The sequence below is a fragment of the Melospiza georgiana genome, chromosome 13 (genome assembly GCF_028018845.1).
Source record: "Melospiza georgiana isolate bMelGeo1 chromosome 13, bMelGeo1.pri, whole genome shotgun sequence".
Taxonomy (NCBI): Eukaryota; Metazoa; Chordata; class Aves; order Passeriformes; family Passerellidae; genus Melospiza; species Melospiza georgiana.
In genome coordinates this window covers 7,390,394-7,403,642 of record NC_080442.1, presented here as the reverse complement: position 1 = coordinate 7,403,642, position 13,249 = coordinate 7,390,394, and the positions used below count along the sequence as shown (strand labels likewise).

General features: G+C 39.4%; 1 protein-coding gene across 10 annotated transcripts in view; it reads left to right on the top strand.

Moving 5' to 3' along the window:
- TCF12 (transcription factor 12) overlaps positions 1-13,249 on the top strand; it is a 160,771-nt gene that overhangs the window by 124,699 nt on the left and 22,823 nt on the right. For all 10 annotated transcript variants that reach the window (XM_058033676.1, XM_058033678.1, XM_058033677.1 and 7 more), the window contains 4 exons: positions 6,023-6,128; positions 7,244-7,383; positions 7,702-7,846; positions 9,356-9,420. In XM_058033676.1, coding sequence (XP_057889659.1) covers positions 6,023-6,128; positions 7,244-7,383; positions 7,702-7,846; positions 9,356-9,420 — 456 coding nt within the window. The remainder of the gene's footprint in view (positions 1-6,022; positions 6,129-7,243; positions 7,384-7,701; positions 7,847-9,355; positions 9,421-13,249) is intronic.

The following is a 13,249-nucleotide window of genomic DNA, read 5'->3' as shown; positions in this document are numbered from 1 at the left end:
GGTTTGTAAATTTTGGAGCAGCCAGGTGCTAAGATTCAATTTCGCTTTTATTAGTACTGGGCCAGCTAGTGCACAGGGAGGAAGGTACAATTAAAGCTGTTCTGTACCATATGCTGCCCACAGCAACTTACGCAAGGTCAAAGCTAACATTTGTGAGTCAGGACAAATATAAGATCATCTGGAAAATCTCTAGGGGTACGTGGCTGTGGACATTGAATAAAGAGAGGTAGTAAACACTGGTCAGCTGGATTTTTATTTCTTTCTGTTTCTCACTCTTTTCCTTCCCCTCTCCATCCCACTGAAAAACGATGAGTTACAATTCATCAGCCCAAGAGAGTTCGCCCTGCTCCACTCCGTTGGGTTGAACTGCCAATCTGCTGAGCAGTGCTCCCCTGCCAGGAGGGTGTCTTGACTGCAACAAGCTTTATGAATGCTTTAAAGTGAAGGTTTTGTCCATTTCCTTGGGCACATGACAGCAGCCAGGTAAGGGCTCAGGTGCTGGATGGGCAGTTCTGGATTTCTCAGAACGTGCACACCAAGGAGGAACACGCCCCGTTTGCTCCCTGCCTTGGCTCCCTTTAGCACGTGCACAGCAAGGTCTGCCTGGAGAAGTACAATAGTCTGTGCTGGAGGTGCAGGACCAGAGAGTGGCTTCAGAGAGCAGAGAGACAAATGGAAAAGATGGCCTGTGTCACTACTGTGTGTTTGTGGGGGCACTGCTGGTGCTGGGGATTTCTCCTACAGCTCAAGCAGCCTTCTGAAGTACGGGGAACAGGTTAAGAAACAGGCAGAGTAGTTTCAAGTGTTCTGGTTTTCGTTTCCTGAAAATCTGAATTCAATCAGGAGTTTTTGAAGACATAGTTGCATGTGTCCCTTAGTGACAGCATGATTTGAAGAGTGCGGTGAAGAGATCTTGCTTAGGAAATAAAATATAAAAAGAATCTTCAAGCACTGTATAAACACGTATTTCTTCCTAATGTTGTTTTTGCTGCCTTACCTTCTTTTTCTTTCCTTCTCTAGTTCACACTACAATAAAAATAAAAACTACTAATAATAATAATAAAAAAACAAACCAGGCCAAGAGGTTTCTCTGTACTGAATTTGATATTTTTGCTAAGTTTGTCTCTTGCTTTTTAACATGACTTCCAAATTGTCTTTCCCTAGGGAAGAAGCTGGGAAGTGCTTGTGCTATGTATCATTACAGTGGGATTCTGCATTTCAGAAATACCCAAATAGGCATGTATAGCATGCCTAAACTGCATAAACATTTATTTAAGATGGAATTCAGTTTAGCTACTCTAAGAAGTTTGAATTTTATACCATCCTTAAAAAATACAGTTTGATTTGTGGACAGGAGTGTTTTCTTAAAGGAGTCTTGTATTTTCATTTTGAATGGTGAGAAGGGTTTTTTATATACATGAACCTTTAGAGCTGGTATTGGAAACAAAAGTATGCTTGAGGATGTGGTGATACTGACTTAGTACACTAGGGCTCTTCATGTTATCATCTTGCTTAAATATTAGTTAGACAAGAATTTAGATGGGATCTTGGGTTTGGTTGGATTTTGGGGGTTTTTTTTGAAGCTTCTGTCTTGCTGTAAAGAGGAACATGGAAAACTGTAGTGAATATTCTACATTCCTGAAATTTTAGTATATGATTTTGTCAGAAATACAGTAAACATGAAAACAAGTTTCCTTTTCCTAGAACTGCCTTTCAGCAAAATTAGCTTTTGCTGCAAAACCTGCAGATAATAGACTGTAAAGTTCTGCCACATGTACAAATCATTCATCAGCGCACACTTGCATGACTGATGCTGATGGAATGCAGATAGGCTACTTAGCAGAGTTTACAAGCTACAGAATAGGTTATTCATCTTTACTGGTTTCAAAAAATTCTGTCTCAAGCAGCTTGACAAATATTTTCCTGAACTTCCAAGAATTGCTTAAATGAGTAACATAATTCATAATTTCATAAACAGTGTGTGTGATGGGAGTCTTGGTCTTGAGATAGCATGAGCTCATCGGAAGTAAGTTTGGTTGCTTCACTGCTGGTTTTTTAATCTGCTTTTAACATTAATATTAAACGTTGATAAATATTTAAGAATTTGAAACAGGAAAATTGCCTGAGAGGATGGATGCCAACAGGGCTCCAAGTGTTATATTTATTAAATGCATTTATAGAACAAGACTTGGAAGTTTTATGTAGCATAAAATTTGGTAAACCTAGATCTTCAAATTACTGTTGAAGTTATTGGCACCTGTATTATTAAAGAAGCAACAGTGAGTAATATTTGAAATATTTTAGATATATTAGGTCCATATAAGTTTCATGGTAGTGTTCATTACCTGTGGAAATCACCAAGGCAGATTTCAGAACTGGGATGTTTCTGTTTTGTTAAACAAATCAAACAAAATTTTAAAAAATCCCAAATCAAAAATCAGATGTCGTACATCTAATGTCTCTCAGCTCTGAAGTCAGGCCCACCACTACCCCAGATAAAGAAATCTGAATTGTCATCCTTCTTTTCCTTCTGGAGAGATGTAAACCAATTCAAGGGTGCGGGAGAGACTGATGCGGGTCTCTGACTTGACATCCTCTGCAACCCGTTTGTCCTGCTTGCCTCAGTGGAGGCTTTCAGCCCTTCAGGAGCACTGCAGCATTAGGATTGATGTATATATTAGCACAGCTCCAAAAAAGTCGAGTCCAAGACTTGATAAGTCATGTAAAAAAACTGGTTTTGGCTTGCGTTTATCGGGAGGGAATTTCCCATTCATAATGGGAGAGTGTTTTGCTTGTCAGCATGGAGGCACGCTCGGTGCCTTTGGCCACAGTGCTTTGGAGGGGGATTAAAGATGGGCTCCTCTTCTACCTGCTAGAGACAGCCCTCTTCAAGGAGACTGCTAACAGGCTGACCTTTTAACAGTATTCCTTCCTTGTCTTAGCGGGAATGTCAGCCAGGAAAAACTGGTTTGATGCCTCCTGGATGTCAGTGTTATCAGTTTAATAGCTAAAAGAGGCCGTCTTGAGCAGCCACGTCATATTTTTAACTGCCTTACTCAGCTGTGGCAGAAGAGAAAGCCCTTTAAGTAGGACACCAAGTCCTGCTGGGGAGCCGCTGCACGGCCGTGCCGGCAGCCACGGGGTACGTTTGGCTGGGGAGGGGTCCCACTGCTTGTAGGCCTTTCAGAGCGAGCTGGCTGCTTGCCCTGATGCATTCCCCACTTAAAAATAAAATTTCATCTTTTTTGTCAACTTTCTTATTTAAAACCTTTGTATTTTGCATCTCATAGACTTTGGGTTAATTTTAGTAAAATTTCTCCTTTGCTTTTAAATTTTGTTTGTAGTAACGCAGCACAAAAATTATGATTAGGTCATTAACCAGAAAAAACCCGGCGCTCATCTGCAGGTGATCAGATGACATCAGAGGCCTGGTTTTAATTTGTGGGTACTTCTGATTGTAACTAAAAGAGACTGGCTCCTTTTGTGGAATTGGCTGGCTATTTCCCCACATCTGGAGTTAATGAAGTCTTTGAGACCACATCAGTTGTGTTTTGCCGCAAGAACCCTTTGATCTGAAAAATCTAGACTGGCACAAGTGCAGCTTCATAACATTGCAGCTATGTTTTTGCAAGCTATAGTTAAGATACCAAAACAAGCAGAAAGTATATGAAGTTATGTGTCTGTGCTAAGGCTTTCATGTAGCTGTTTGGAAGGGCCTCTTTTACGTTTATATAATTCATAACATTTTTATTATGTTAATGGCTTGTACATACATATTTGTAAATTATACATTTGTAGGAGCTTTTAATTCCCCTTCTGAGATAGTGTTTAATCAGTTTTTATAAATCACCCAATTATGTAAAATGTTAAAATTTCTGTCTGAAGCTTGTATTTACAAATCTCGTAGATAACACTGCAGTTTAAAAGAAGTAGAATTCGTCACTGTAGGTGACTTCGCATTAATCAGTGTACATCTCCATGGCAGTGCTAAATGTCATAAAGCTTTGTTTCCACTGCTGTCCTGTGACAGTGATAGATTATCCATCAGCTATAGCATATGCTGTGTTATTCTGCACAACAGAGAACTTGTAAATTAAGCCCAGTTTTACCTAATATGTTTGCAGTCTTATGAGTGCGAGTATTTACAATTTGACAGAGTGACATTTCTGTTAAAATATGTCCCAGGCATGGAATATACATGCATTCATCATATAGAGTAAATACATATGTACTGTGAACATTGCTCAGGATGTATTGTCATTCTGTCACTCAGGTCTGGTAAGCATCTCTATTTTACGTCTATTCCATAAACTGAAAAATTTCGAGTAAAATATTGAGCAGCTTTCCGAAAAGCTTTCCTTCCGAAAAAAATTTCATTTGTTATCAATAAAAACCAACGGTAAACAAGCACGTAACTTAAAGTTTTGAGTTTTCCACTTGACTCCTCCTAACCAGGTGTCTGTTTACCTGCTGCCCTTTTCATTGCAGGGCTCCTCCCGACAGCTGTGCCCTTGTCCCGGTTCCACCATTGTGGGATTGCGGGGATTTTGCTGCAGCGGTGCCGCTGTGAGCGAGGCCGCGAGCGCAGTGCCTGGGCGCGGGTGATGTCAGAGGCGCTGGCTCCGGCACATCCCGGCCATTTGTTCCCACAACAGCAGGGCTGCAAAAGCGTTCGGCAGCGGGAGGAGGGGGATTGGGATGCAAATGGAGCGGGACTTGCCCACTTCACTATCCTCAATGTCCCTATCAGAACAGTCCGCCTCTGGGAGGACAATGGTTCTTTTTTTAGGGGAACTTAGGCTTTTTTGTTGGTTGGCTTGGTTTCCCTGGCCCTTCTCGTGCTTGGTAAACAACATCTCAGAAAGACCAGGGAGAGTTGTGAATGCCGTAGAAACATATGTGTGTCTGGACGTGCATAGGAGGGGATCAAAATAATCACTTTTGAATGTTAGGGCACGGTGCATTTTTGAAGCTGCATTATATAAGCCTTAAAGTTGTGAAATTATTCATCATATATGTATTTAGTAAGTCATCTGTATTTAACAAATAAGATAAACAGTTAAAAATACCACAGTTTTTACTTCATAGGAAAAAGATGCTCCAGTTTCAATATTACATTTTTTATATTTTTTGCTGTCGTATATGTTAATTTGCTTTTTATTTCATTTCTCTTCTAACACACACTAATCATTGCAATATTCAGTATAGAACAACTACTTTTGGGTAAAGTCCTCGACTCTGTGAATACTGGGCCTTGTTCATTTTACTGAACTTATTCCTGAATACACTTAATATTTCTTCTTAGAGTTGCTGCAGTGAAAGACTTTGAGTCATTATGTTTATTTGGCATCTTACGTTTTTAACTTGAAAAGAATATTTGTTGCTCACAAGTTGAGAACGGGCATTCCACTGGTGTGTTAACACTGAAAAAACAATAGTATTGCTTTTCTTTAATGCTAGGCCAGTGTGAAAATTACGTCGTTGGTGTTGCAGTGTTAGGGTTATTCCTGAGGACATGCATGTGTCTGTTTCTGATGGCTCTCCAAAGGCGTGCAAGCTTCTGAATGGGTGATAAAACGTCTGCATTAAAACCTTTCCATTTGTCACTGGATGTTTTTTTCTTTCTGATTGTTGGGATGCCAGCTAATTAAATATTCAAATAGGCATACAGTTGTTTTAAAATAAAATTTGTTTGGGGCCCAGTTGTTTTATCTTGCTTTTATATCTTGAGCAACAAGTCTGTGCGAGTCATGTACTTAGAAAGCAAAATCAGCATTCAGGCTTTTATCAGGCCACCTGGCTGAGTTGGCACACCAGAAAGTGTGTTGTTAGGATCATTCTACTGTAGTTCCTCTGTACTGTGGCAACTTGCTAAAAAGCAAATAAAACAAGGGCAACAAATGCTGCGGCTTGCTACACTGTTCTTTTTTTATTTGTGCTTTCTCTCTCTATGTTGTTGTGGTTTTTTTATGCACGACACCCAGTTATTGCTAACCTGCTTTTATTGCCCTCCAATATGTAGGTGTATGCACCATCCCCGAGTTCTGATGATTTCAACAGAGAATCTCCAAGTTACCCATCTCCTAAGCCACCAAGCAGTATGTTTGCTAGCACTTTCTTTATGCAAGGTGGGTAAAATGTCACTTGTCCTTTAGGCAGAAATCTGCAGTCAGACACCGTTTACTGGTGAATGGAGAAGTGTAAAGAGAGCATATTGTGCTAGAGCCTATGGTTAGGTTTTATATACTTTTGAAACAGCTAGATGAAGGGAACTGTCTGTTGATGTAAAGTTTTTCTCATGACATTAATTGCTGACTGAAATTTAAAGGGATTACACACCAGGCCAGATGGACAGAATTCCCATCCTTTGATTTGTAGGGGCTTCAGAGCAGCACACTGGAGTGATAGAGAAAAATGAGGTGGGGGCTTATTGACTCTTCTGGAATTTGACTGTACAATATCAGCTAACAGTCTTATGTTCTCAAACGCTTGTATATCCAGCATGCCAGAAAAAAGGGGGTTGCACTGAACGAAACAAGAGCAGAATCCATTTCCTCAGCCTCACATCACACAATTAGCTCGTGCTGCAGTCTGGTGAGGGTTTGGAGCACATTGAGAGCTCAGTGTCTCAGAACAGGAATTCACAGAGCACTTCACTTTGTGCTACAGAAGGGAAGGGAAACTGCACTGACACACAGGCTGAGGCTTATGTAATGTAGTAATTTCAGCTACTTAAATCTGCTATTTCGAAATGTTTTTATCTTTTTGTGGTGCTAGGGTATCTTAGACTATAAATTGCTTGTTTTAGGTAAATAGATGTTTTGCAGTGTATGTTTATGATGAGTTCTGTTTGGCCAAACTTCTTATCCCTACACCTCCTTTTTTATTATTTCTTTCAGTCTGGACTTTTTATCAACACTCTTGATTTAAATCTGGCCTTGCTGAAGGTCTGTGTAATTAGCAGAAGTGCGTGGTATTTTCTCAGCTGTGGTTGGATTATATTTCAGCTATAAAGCCTCTGTTGTTTCTTTGGTTTTTTAAAAATAAATATAGCAACAGTGTGGTGGTATGAAAATAGAAGATGCAGTATAAACTGGTCACCATTTCTCCACTGATATTAGTCTCGGTAACTGAATTCTGTATTTGTTTCAAATAATCTTGTAAAGGAACAGAGAAATTAGTATTCTTCATTAAATGCATTTTTCTTATTTTCTCTTCTACTGAAAAAATACTACAAAAAAAGATGGGACCCACAATTCTTCTGACCTCTGGAGTTCATCCAATGGCATGAGCCAGCCTGGCTATGGTGGGATGCTTGGAGGCTCCTCTTCCCACATGTCCCAGTCCGGCAGTTATGGCAGCCTGCATACACACGACCGTTTGGTAAGACTCAGCTCACATTAATCTGTTTATAGCTGTGTATGGAGATCTAAGTGATGAGAATTAACTTCTCGTTTGCTGCTCATGTATGTCAGGTAAAAATCCAGTTAGAAATCACAAACTTTGTGTATTATTAGATTTATGTCCTTCTAGTTGTCTGTTGTATAAATAAAAACCTGGCTGTGTAGTGGTCCATTCAGAGGTTGGATGAGTCCCTTTCTTCTGTAATAAAGAGCTGGGTGATACGTGTTTGGTATCTTAAAATATCAACATTTATTTAAGGACTAGTTAATGTCTTATGTCTGCTTCTCTTCTCTGCAGAGCTATCCCCCCCATTCAGTCTCACCTACAGATATAAATGCCAGTCTTCCTCCGATGTCCAGCTTCCATCGTGGCAGTACCAGCAGTTCACCTTATGTAGCTGCCTCACACACTCCACCTGTCAATGGATCAGATAATATTCTGGGTAAAAAGTTCTTCCTGATTTTTTTTTTTTCATTTTACAAGAAAATGAAATTTAGGGCTGCATGACGCACAAAATTAGTAAGATTTAATTTATGACATGCTTGTAGATCAGGAAAAATTCACCACTGTGATATTTCTATCCTCAGTATGGCTGACATAAGGCAAATTTTTCAGTCAGCTTAAGACTTTCCCATTTATTTGCTTTCACAGTCAAGCTTGTGCTCAGGGACTGGGTGGGTGTGACTTAGTGGCCACTGTCCCTCCGTAGCACAGTACATGTGCGGGCCCTGTAGGCAGTTCTGGCACTGAAGTTTGCAGAGCTGCTCTGGAGAAAGGCAGGAAGGCTGCTTCCAAGGGGAGGTTGATAAAGTGCATCGTAAATTCCTCTCTTAACAATTTGAGAGATTACAGAGTAGCCAGTATGGTGGCTGGTTTAGCCTCCTCTGTGCTCACCTAGGAAGAAAAATAGAGGATGGTCATCTGTTCCTTGCACATACTTGCTCGTCTTGAGATATGGCTGTAGAAGTTAAATGCTTGTAGATGCTCCGTGTTGGTTCGATAGGATTTGCACTTAGCTTCATTTTAAGGAAGTGGAATTTAGTTCGGGTGACTATGTTAGCTTTGATTTGGGAACATGCTTTAGACCAAGATCTTTAAACAGAACCCAGTTAGTGAATCTGCATGGGAAATGCAGGCTGGAAAATCCAAGTTTGTCACAAACTTGGACACAGTGAGCGTTGCATTATTTAGATTTCTGATGTGAATGGCTTACATTCACATTCAATACATTTTTTGGCTTTAGAAGTTGATAATTGGAGAAAGATGATTTGCTTTTAAAGGGTCTGTCTTCTACAGCAAAGCAGATATTTCTGAGGATTCAGTTCCTCTCTGTGTTTCCAATTGGCAGGGCTTCAGACTTCCTCTTGGCTTAATGGTGTGTGGAGCAAAAGGGCACGCAAAGCTGCTGACATGCAACTGAGAGCAGGGGTGACAGAAAGCTTGGTGCATCAGAGCTTTTCAGGGACTTCTTAAACTAAAGATGAGAGCACAACACAGGGAATTAGAGCAGGGGGAGCAAGGAGACACACAAGGAACTGTTCTGTGAATTTGGCTTTAAGAATTAATTAAACATGCAGCACTTCATGATAGCAGTTTAGAAATGAGCTGCAATAATGTAATTTTCTGATTTTGATTTTCTTTTTCATATTTCATTAAAATTAGACTATGATCCAAGAAAATAATTTGTCTTTTTCTAGCTGCTTTCACTTGTTGGTCCTTAAGTTATCACAGTGGTACTGTGTTTGACTTTTAAGAGAAGAGCATCTAAATGTAAATCTAATTGTTTTAATTAAATTTTTAAGTCTAATGAGAACTGATTCTATTGACACTGACTTCCTCAGAAAATCAATTTAAAAAGTGGTTGCTCAACTCTATGTGATGAATAAAATAATAAAAGTAAATAAAATTTCAGCCTTAAAAATAAGTGTTGGGTTTACTTTCCACATTACAGGAAACAGAGGAAATGGTGCTGGAAGCTCACAGACAGGTGATGCACTTGGAAAGGCGTTGGCATCTGTAAGTAGCAGTTAGAATATTCAGATCTGAAACACATATTTTAATCTATTATTTATGTGTCATTCATTTCATAATATCAAATCAGGAATTTTCACATATGAAGGCAAGACAATATACTATGATGCAATTTCTTTTACTAGAAAAATGTCCTTTTTAAATGCAAGCTAAAATGCTTTTATTTGAAGAAGACTCATTCTGAATTGCTTTTTCTTCAGGTGATGAAAAGATTTAAGGCGGATCTGGTTTATAAAGCTGGTTAGACAAAGTAAAAGATAATCACAAAAAGTTGATTTTAATTTTTTTTCTGTAGTGTTTTAGGCGAAGTCAAATATTTTTAACATTAGTCTTAGAGCAGATCCTGCCTCAAGGTTTAAAATGTTTTCTCAATGGCCTTAGAAAACTGAGAGGTTTTGAATGCTGTATTGTATAGCTATAATGTATGGAAGAGGCTTTAGAATGGTTTATATGCGTAAATTTAAACTTTTAACTCCTGTTGGAATAATGTAAAATGTGGTAAGTGTCTTCAACCTACTGTAAATTCTGTTTCCATATGCATGCATACAGTAATTATTTTTTCATTACTGCAATCTGATGTGCTTTTTATAAGAGTAATTGATACACAGCAGCAGAAATTTTCAGAATTAGGAATGGTGGCTGGGGAAGCACTTGGTATTTCTTGTATAGAGCAAACTTTGCTCTATACAAAGAATAGACGGCCCTGAATGACCGTCCCTGTGTTGGGTTCTGCATCCCTCACCTCATACCAGTGAATGCAAATGTGCATGTTCATGCAGATCCTGTTACCCTCGCATCCCTCAGAGGGTCATATGTTAAAAGATTACCAGATCTGATAATGTCTGTAATGTCCATATTGGGGAGGAGAACTCTGACCTGCTGGCTTTGAGGAGAAAAATGTCCCTATTGCTTTCAGGGATTCAGCAAGTAGATAACAATTTGGGAGTCCAGAGGGCAGTTAACGCTCCCTTTTGCCCTGTTTGAGACCTGTCAGAAAAGAGCTGGGATCGTTTTTCCTCCTAGAAATGGCAGTGCTCACATACTGCAGGCTGTTCATTGCTCTGCAGATGTATTTGGGTGTCTGCTGTTCTGCAGCCGGAACAAGATTTTGTTGTTAAGTCTGACACGCTGGCCAGTTAGACCTGCGGGACTTCGTGGCATTTTCCACTGCTCTCCTTTTCTAAATGATTTTCTCATCCTTTCAGGTATTTTTGTCCAAGTCACTAGCTGAGAAAGCCAGGCTGATGTTTTGAGGAAAAACTAAATATATTGCAAGTGGAAGTCAGGGCAGAAATGTTTAATCTAACTGGTGGGTGGGCTCTGGTTGTCATAGAAACTTCTTTCTGTCATCCCGTGTTGTTGCTTGGCAGGAGCAGCCAGGTCATTCCATAAATCATTTCTGTCATAGCTGATGGTGATGCATTCCATCTGCTCTATCAGTGCATGCCATAGTCTGCACACTTCAAATCCCTCGCCTCATCCATCTGCTTCCCCCGCACCCCGCAGCACGCGCACCCAGCACACTCCCTGCGCTCCCTCGGTGAGAGCGCGGCTGCGGCGGGCCCGGGAGGGAGCTGGGCTCTCCTGCAGGTGAAGCTGACACACATGAATTTTGACAGCTAGGAAATCAAGAATATTTTTCTGTTTGAACAAAGTTTTATTCAAATACTGTGATTGTCATGCCGCCTTTTTTTCCCCTAAGATGCCACTGCGTTCCTTTCTGTTTTTGGCTTTAAATGCTGCTGCTGCAACTGTTGAGAGGAATTTCTAGTTCTAAAATTCTGTTGATGTACATCTCACAATAGGCCTTTCATGTGTGAAACATCAGAGGATACGACATTTGTTCTTCAGTTTAGGTATTAAAGACCATACAGAATAGTATGTGATTAAACATGTAAGGCCAGATAATACATTTGCAAAGGTTCTTTTATTTTAGGTTTAAGCCTGGATAATTGTGGTCTTAATCTCAGGGTAGGCAAGAAAGAGAATTGTACATGAAAGTATTTACACAAAGTTCCCAAAGCCCTGTGGATTATGCATTAGTTTGGATAATGAACTAGTATAGATAGAAAGAAAAGAAAATCTGGGTATTCGTGCCATTTCTAATGTGTTTCCCTGAACATTTGCCAAACAATAACCCTTTAAGATTGTGCCCATGGAGGGTTATATGGCAGGAGAAACATCTGGTTTATTTCATTGCCTAATGCCAAATCAAAACACTTGGTCTTTAATTTAGAGGAGATCAAACAGGAGGACTGTTTAACTTTGTTGATTATATCAGACCTCTTTGTGATAACTTATGTTTTGATTCCTACCTCAGCACTGGGGTAAAGGCCTTTGTACCGTCTCGGTAGTTAAATAGCCACTGGTCCCTCCACAAAAGAAAAGAAAATGTAGGGAAGTTGACTTCTAAAAGTAATTCATGAATTAAGTTTCTTTGTTGCTTTAGACTCAATAACATTAACATAACAAAGCCTAACTGAAATGTACACTGTAGTGTTTAAAAAATTGGACTAACAGCTCCGAGGTTTGGCTCTGCAGGCTCTCAATTGTGCAGCTTTTGTCTAAGAGCCTTTTCATTAGACCCTGGCATATTGGCACCCCACTGATTGGAATGGACCATGACTGATAGGAGGAGGAGTCTCATTTGTTGCTGTAAAATGAGTCATGTTACCGTTTAAGCCTGGCAGAAGGTGTCAGGGTTGTTCATCATTGGTCATTTAACAGCACAGCAGCCAGGGACTGCATGCAGAATGAATTCTGACCTCGTATTTTAGTTGAGGCTTTGCTGTACTGTAGATTTTCCCTGTTATAAAATACAGCAAAATAAAATTGGCAGGTACGCCTGTGGAAAATGAGCAGTTTCAAAGAAAACTTTGTAGCCTTTGACTTTATTTTAATTTTCTGTATCTTATCTGTCTGAAACTCTCTGCAGTTCTTATACTGACACCCAAGATTTATTTTTGTGCTGATGTACAATGCATGAATTTCCTCCGGTAGTATGAGGTAGTTTGTTCTAAATATATTTCCTTTCTAGCATGTATGAAAAGGAGGAAGCATTTCCATTAGGGAACTGATGGTCTTTTCTAATGGAAAAGTACAATGTACCAGGAAGGAGCATGTGGTCTATCAGGTCCTGGTTTTGTCAGTTCAGAAAATACAATATGGAACTTAATGAAGTTATTGTCAGCTAAATGCTGAAATGTCATATTGTCTGTGTGAAGAGACATCAACCACACTGCCAGTGAAGATTTTTTTAACTGCCATCTGATGACTAACAAATCCTGGTCTCTGCTCAAGTAAAACAGGTTTGAACTGATGACCTATAAAAATATGTTCTGAAGTCCATAGTCAGCCTCTAAATCTATTAAATTCCCTTCATAAAATGAATTTTCCCAGTGTCTTGAGATTTTAGTTTTTAATTAAAGCTTTAAGCATTATGTCTTCTATTTTTACCAGTAGTTTTTAATTTCATTATTAGCAAGAAAAGAATCGTTGTAAGTTTAGTATCTCAAGAGGCCAATTGATACTGAAATAAGAGATAAACATTTTATGTGCTGCAATACATTGCAAGAGGAACAAAATTTCAAGTTTTTTTTGTTTGGTAGGTACCAATAATAAGAGAGCCTGAATGCTTTCTTGGTGTTTTGTGAAGGATTAATTTTTAGCAGATAACATGTGTTGAATGCTAAAATCTCTCTCTAAAATTTGGAAAGTCATTATTCATTGGCATTTTCCTGAAGTTTTGTTTGATATAATTAGCTGTGTACTGTGAACTCTTATGTGAATCGTTCCCCTGCAGAGACAAAAAGGC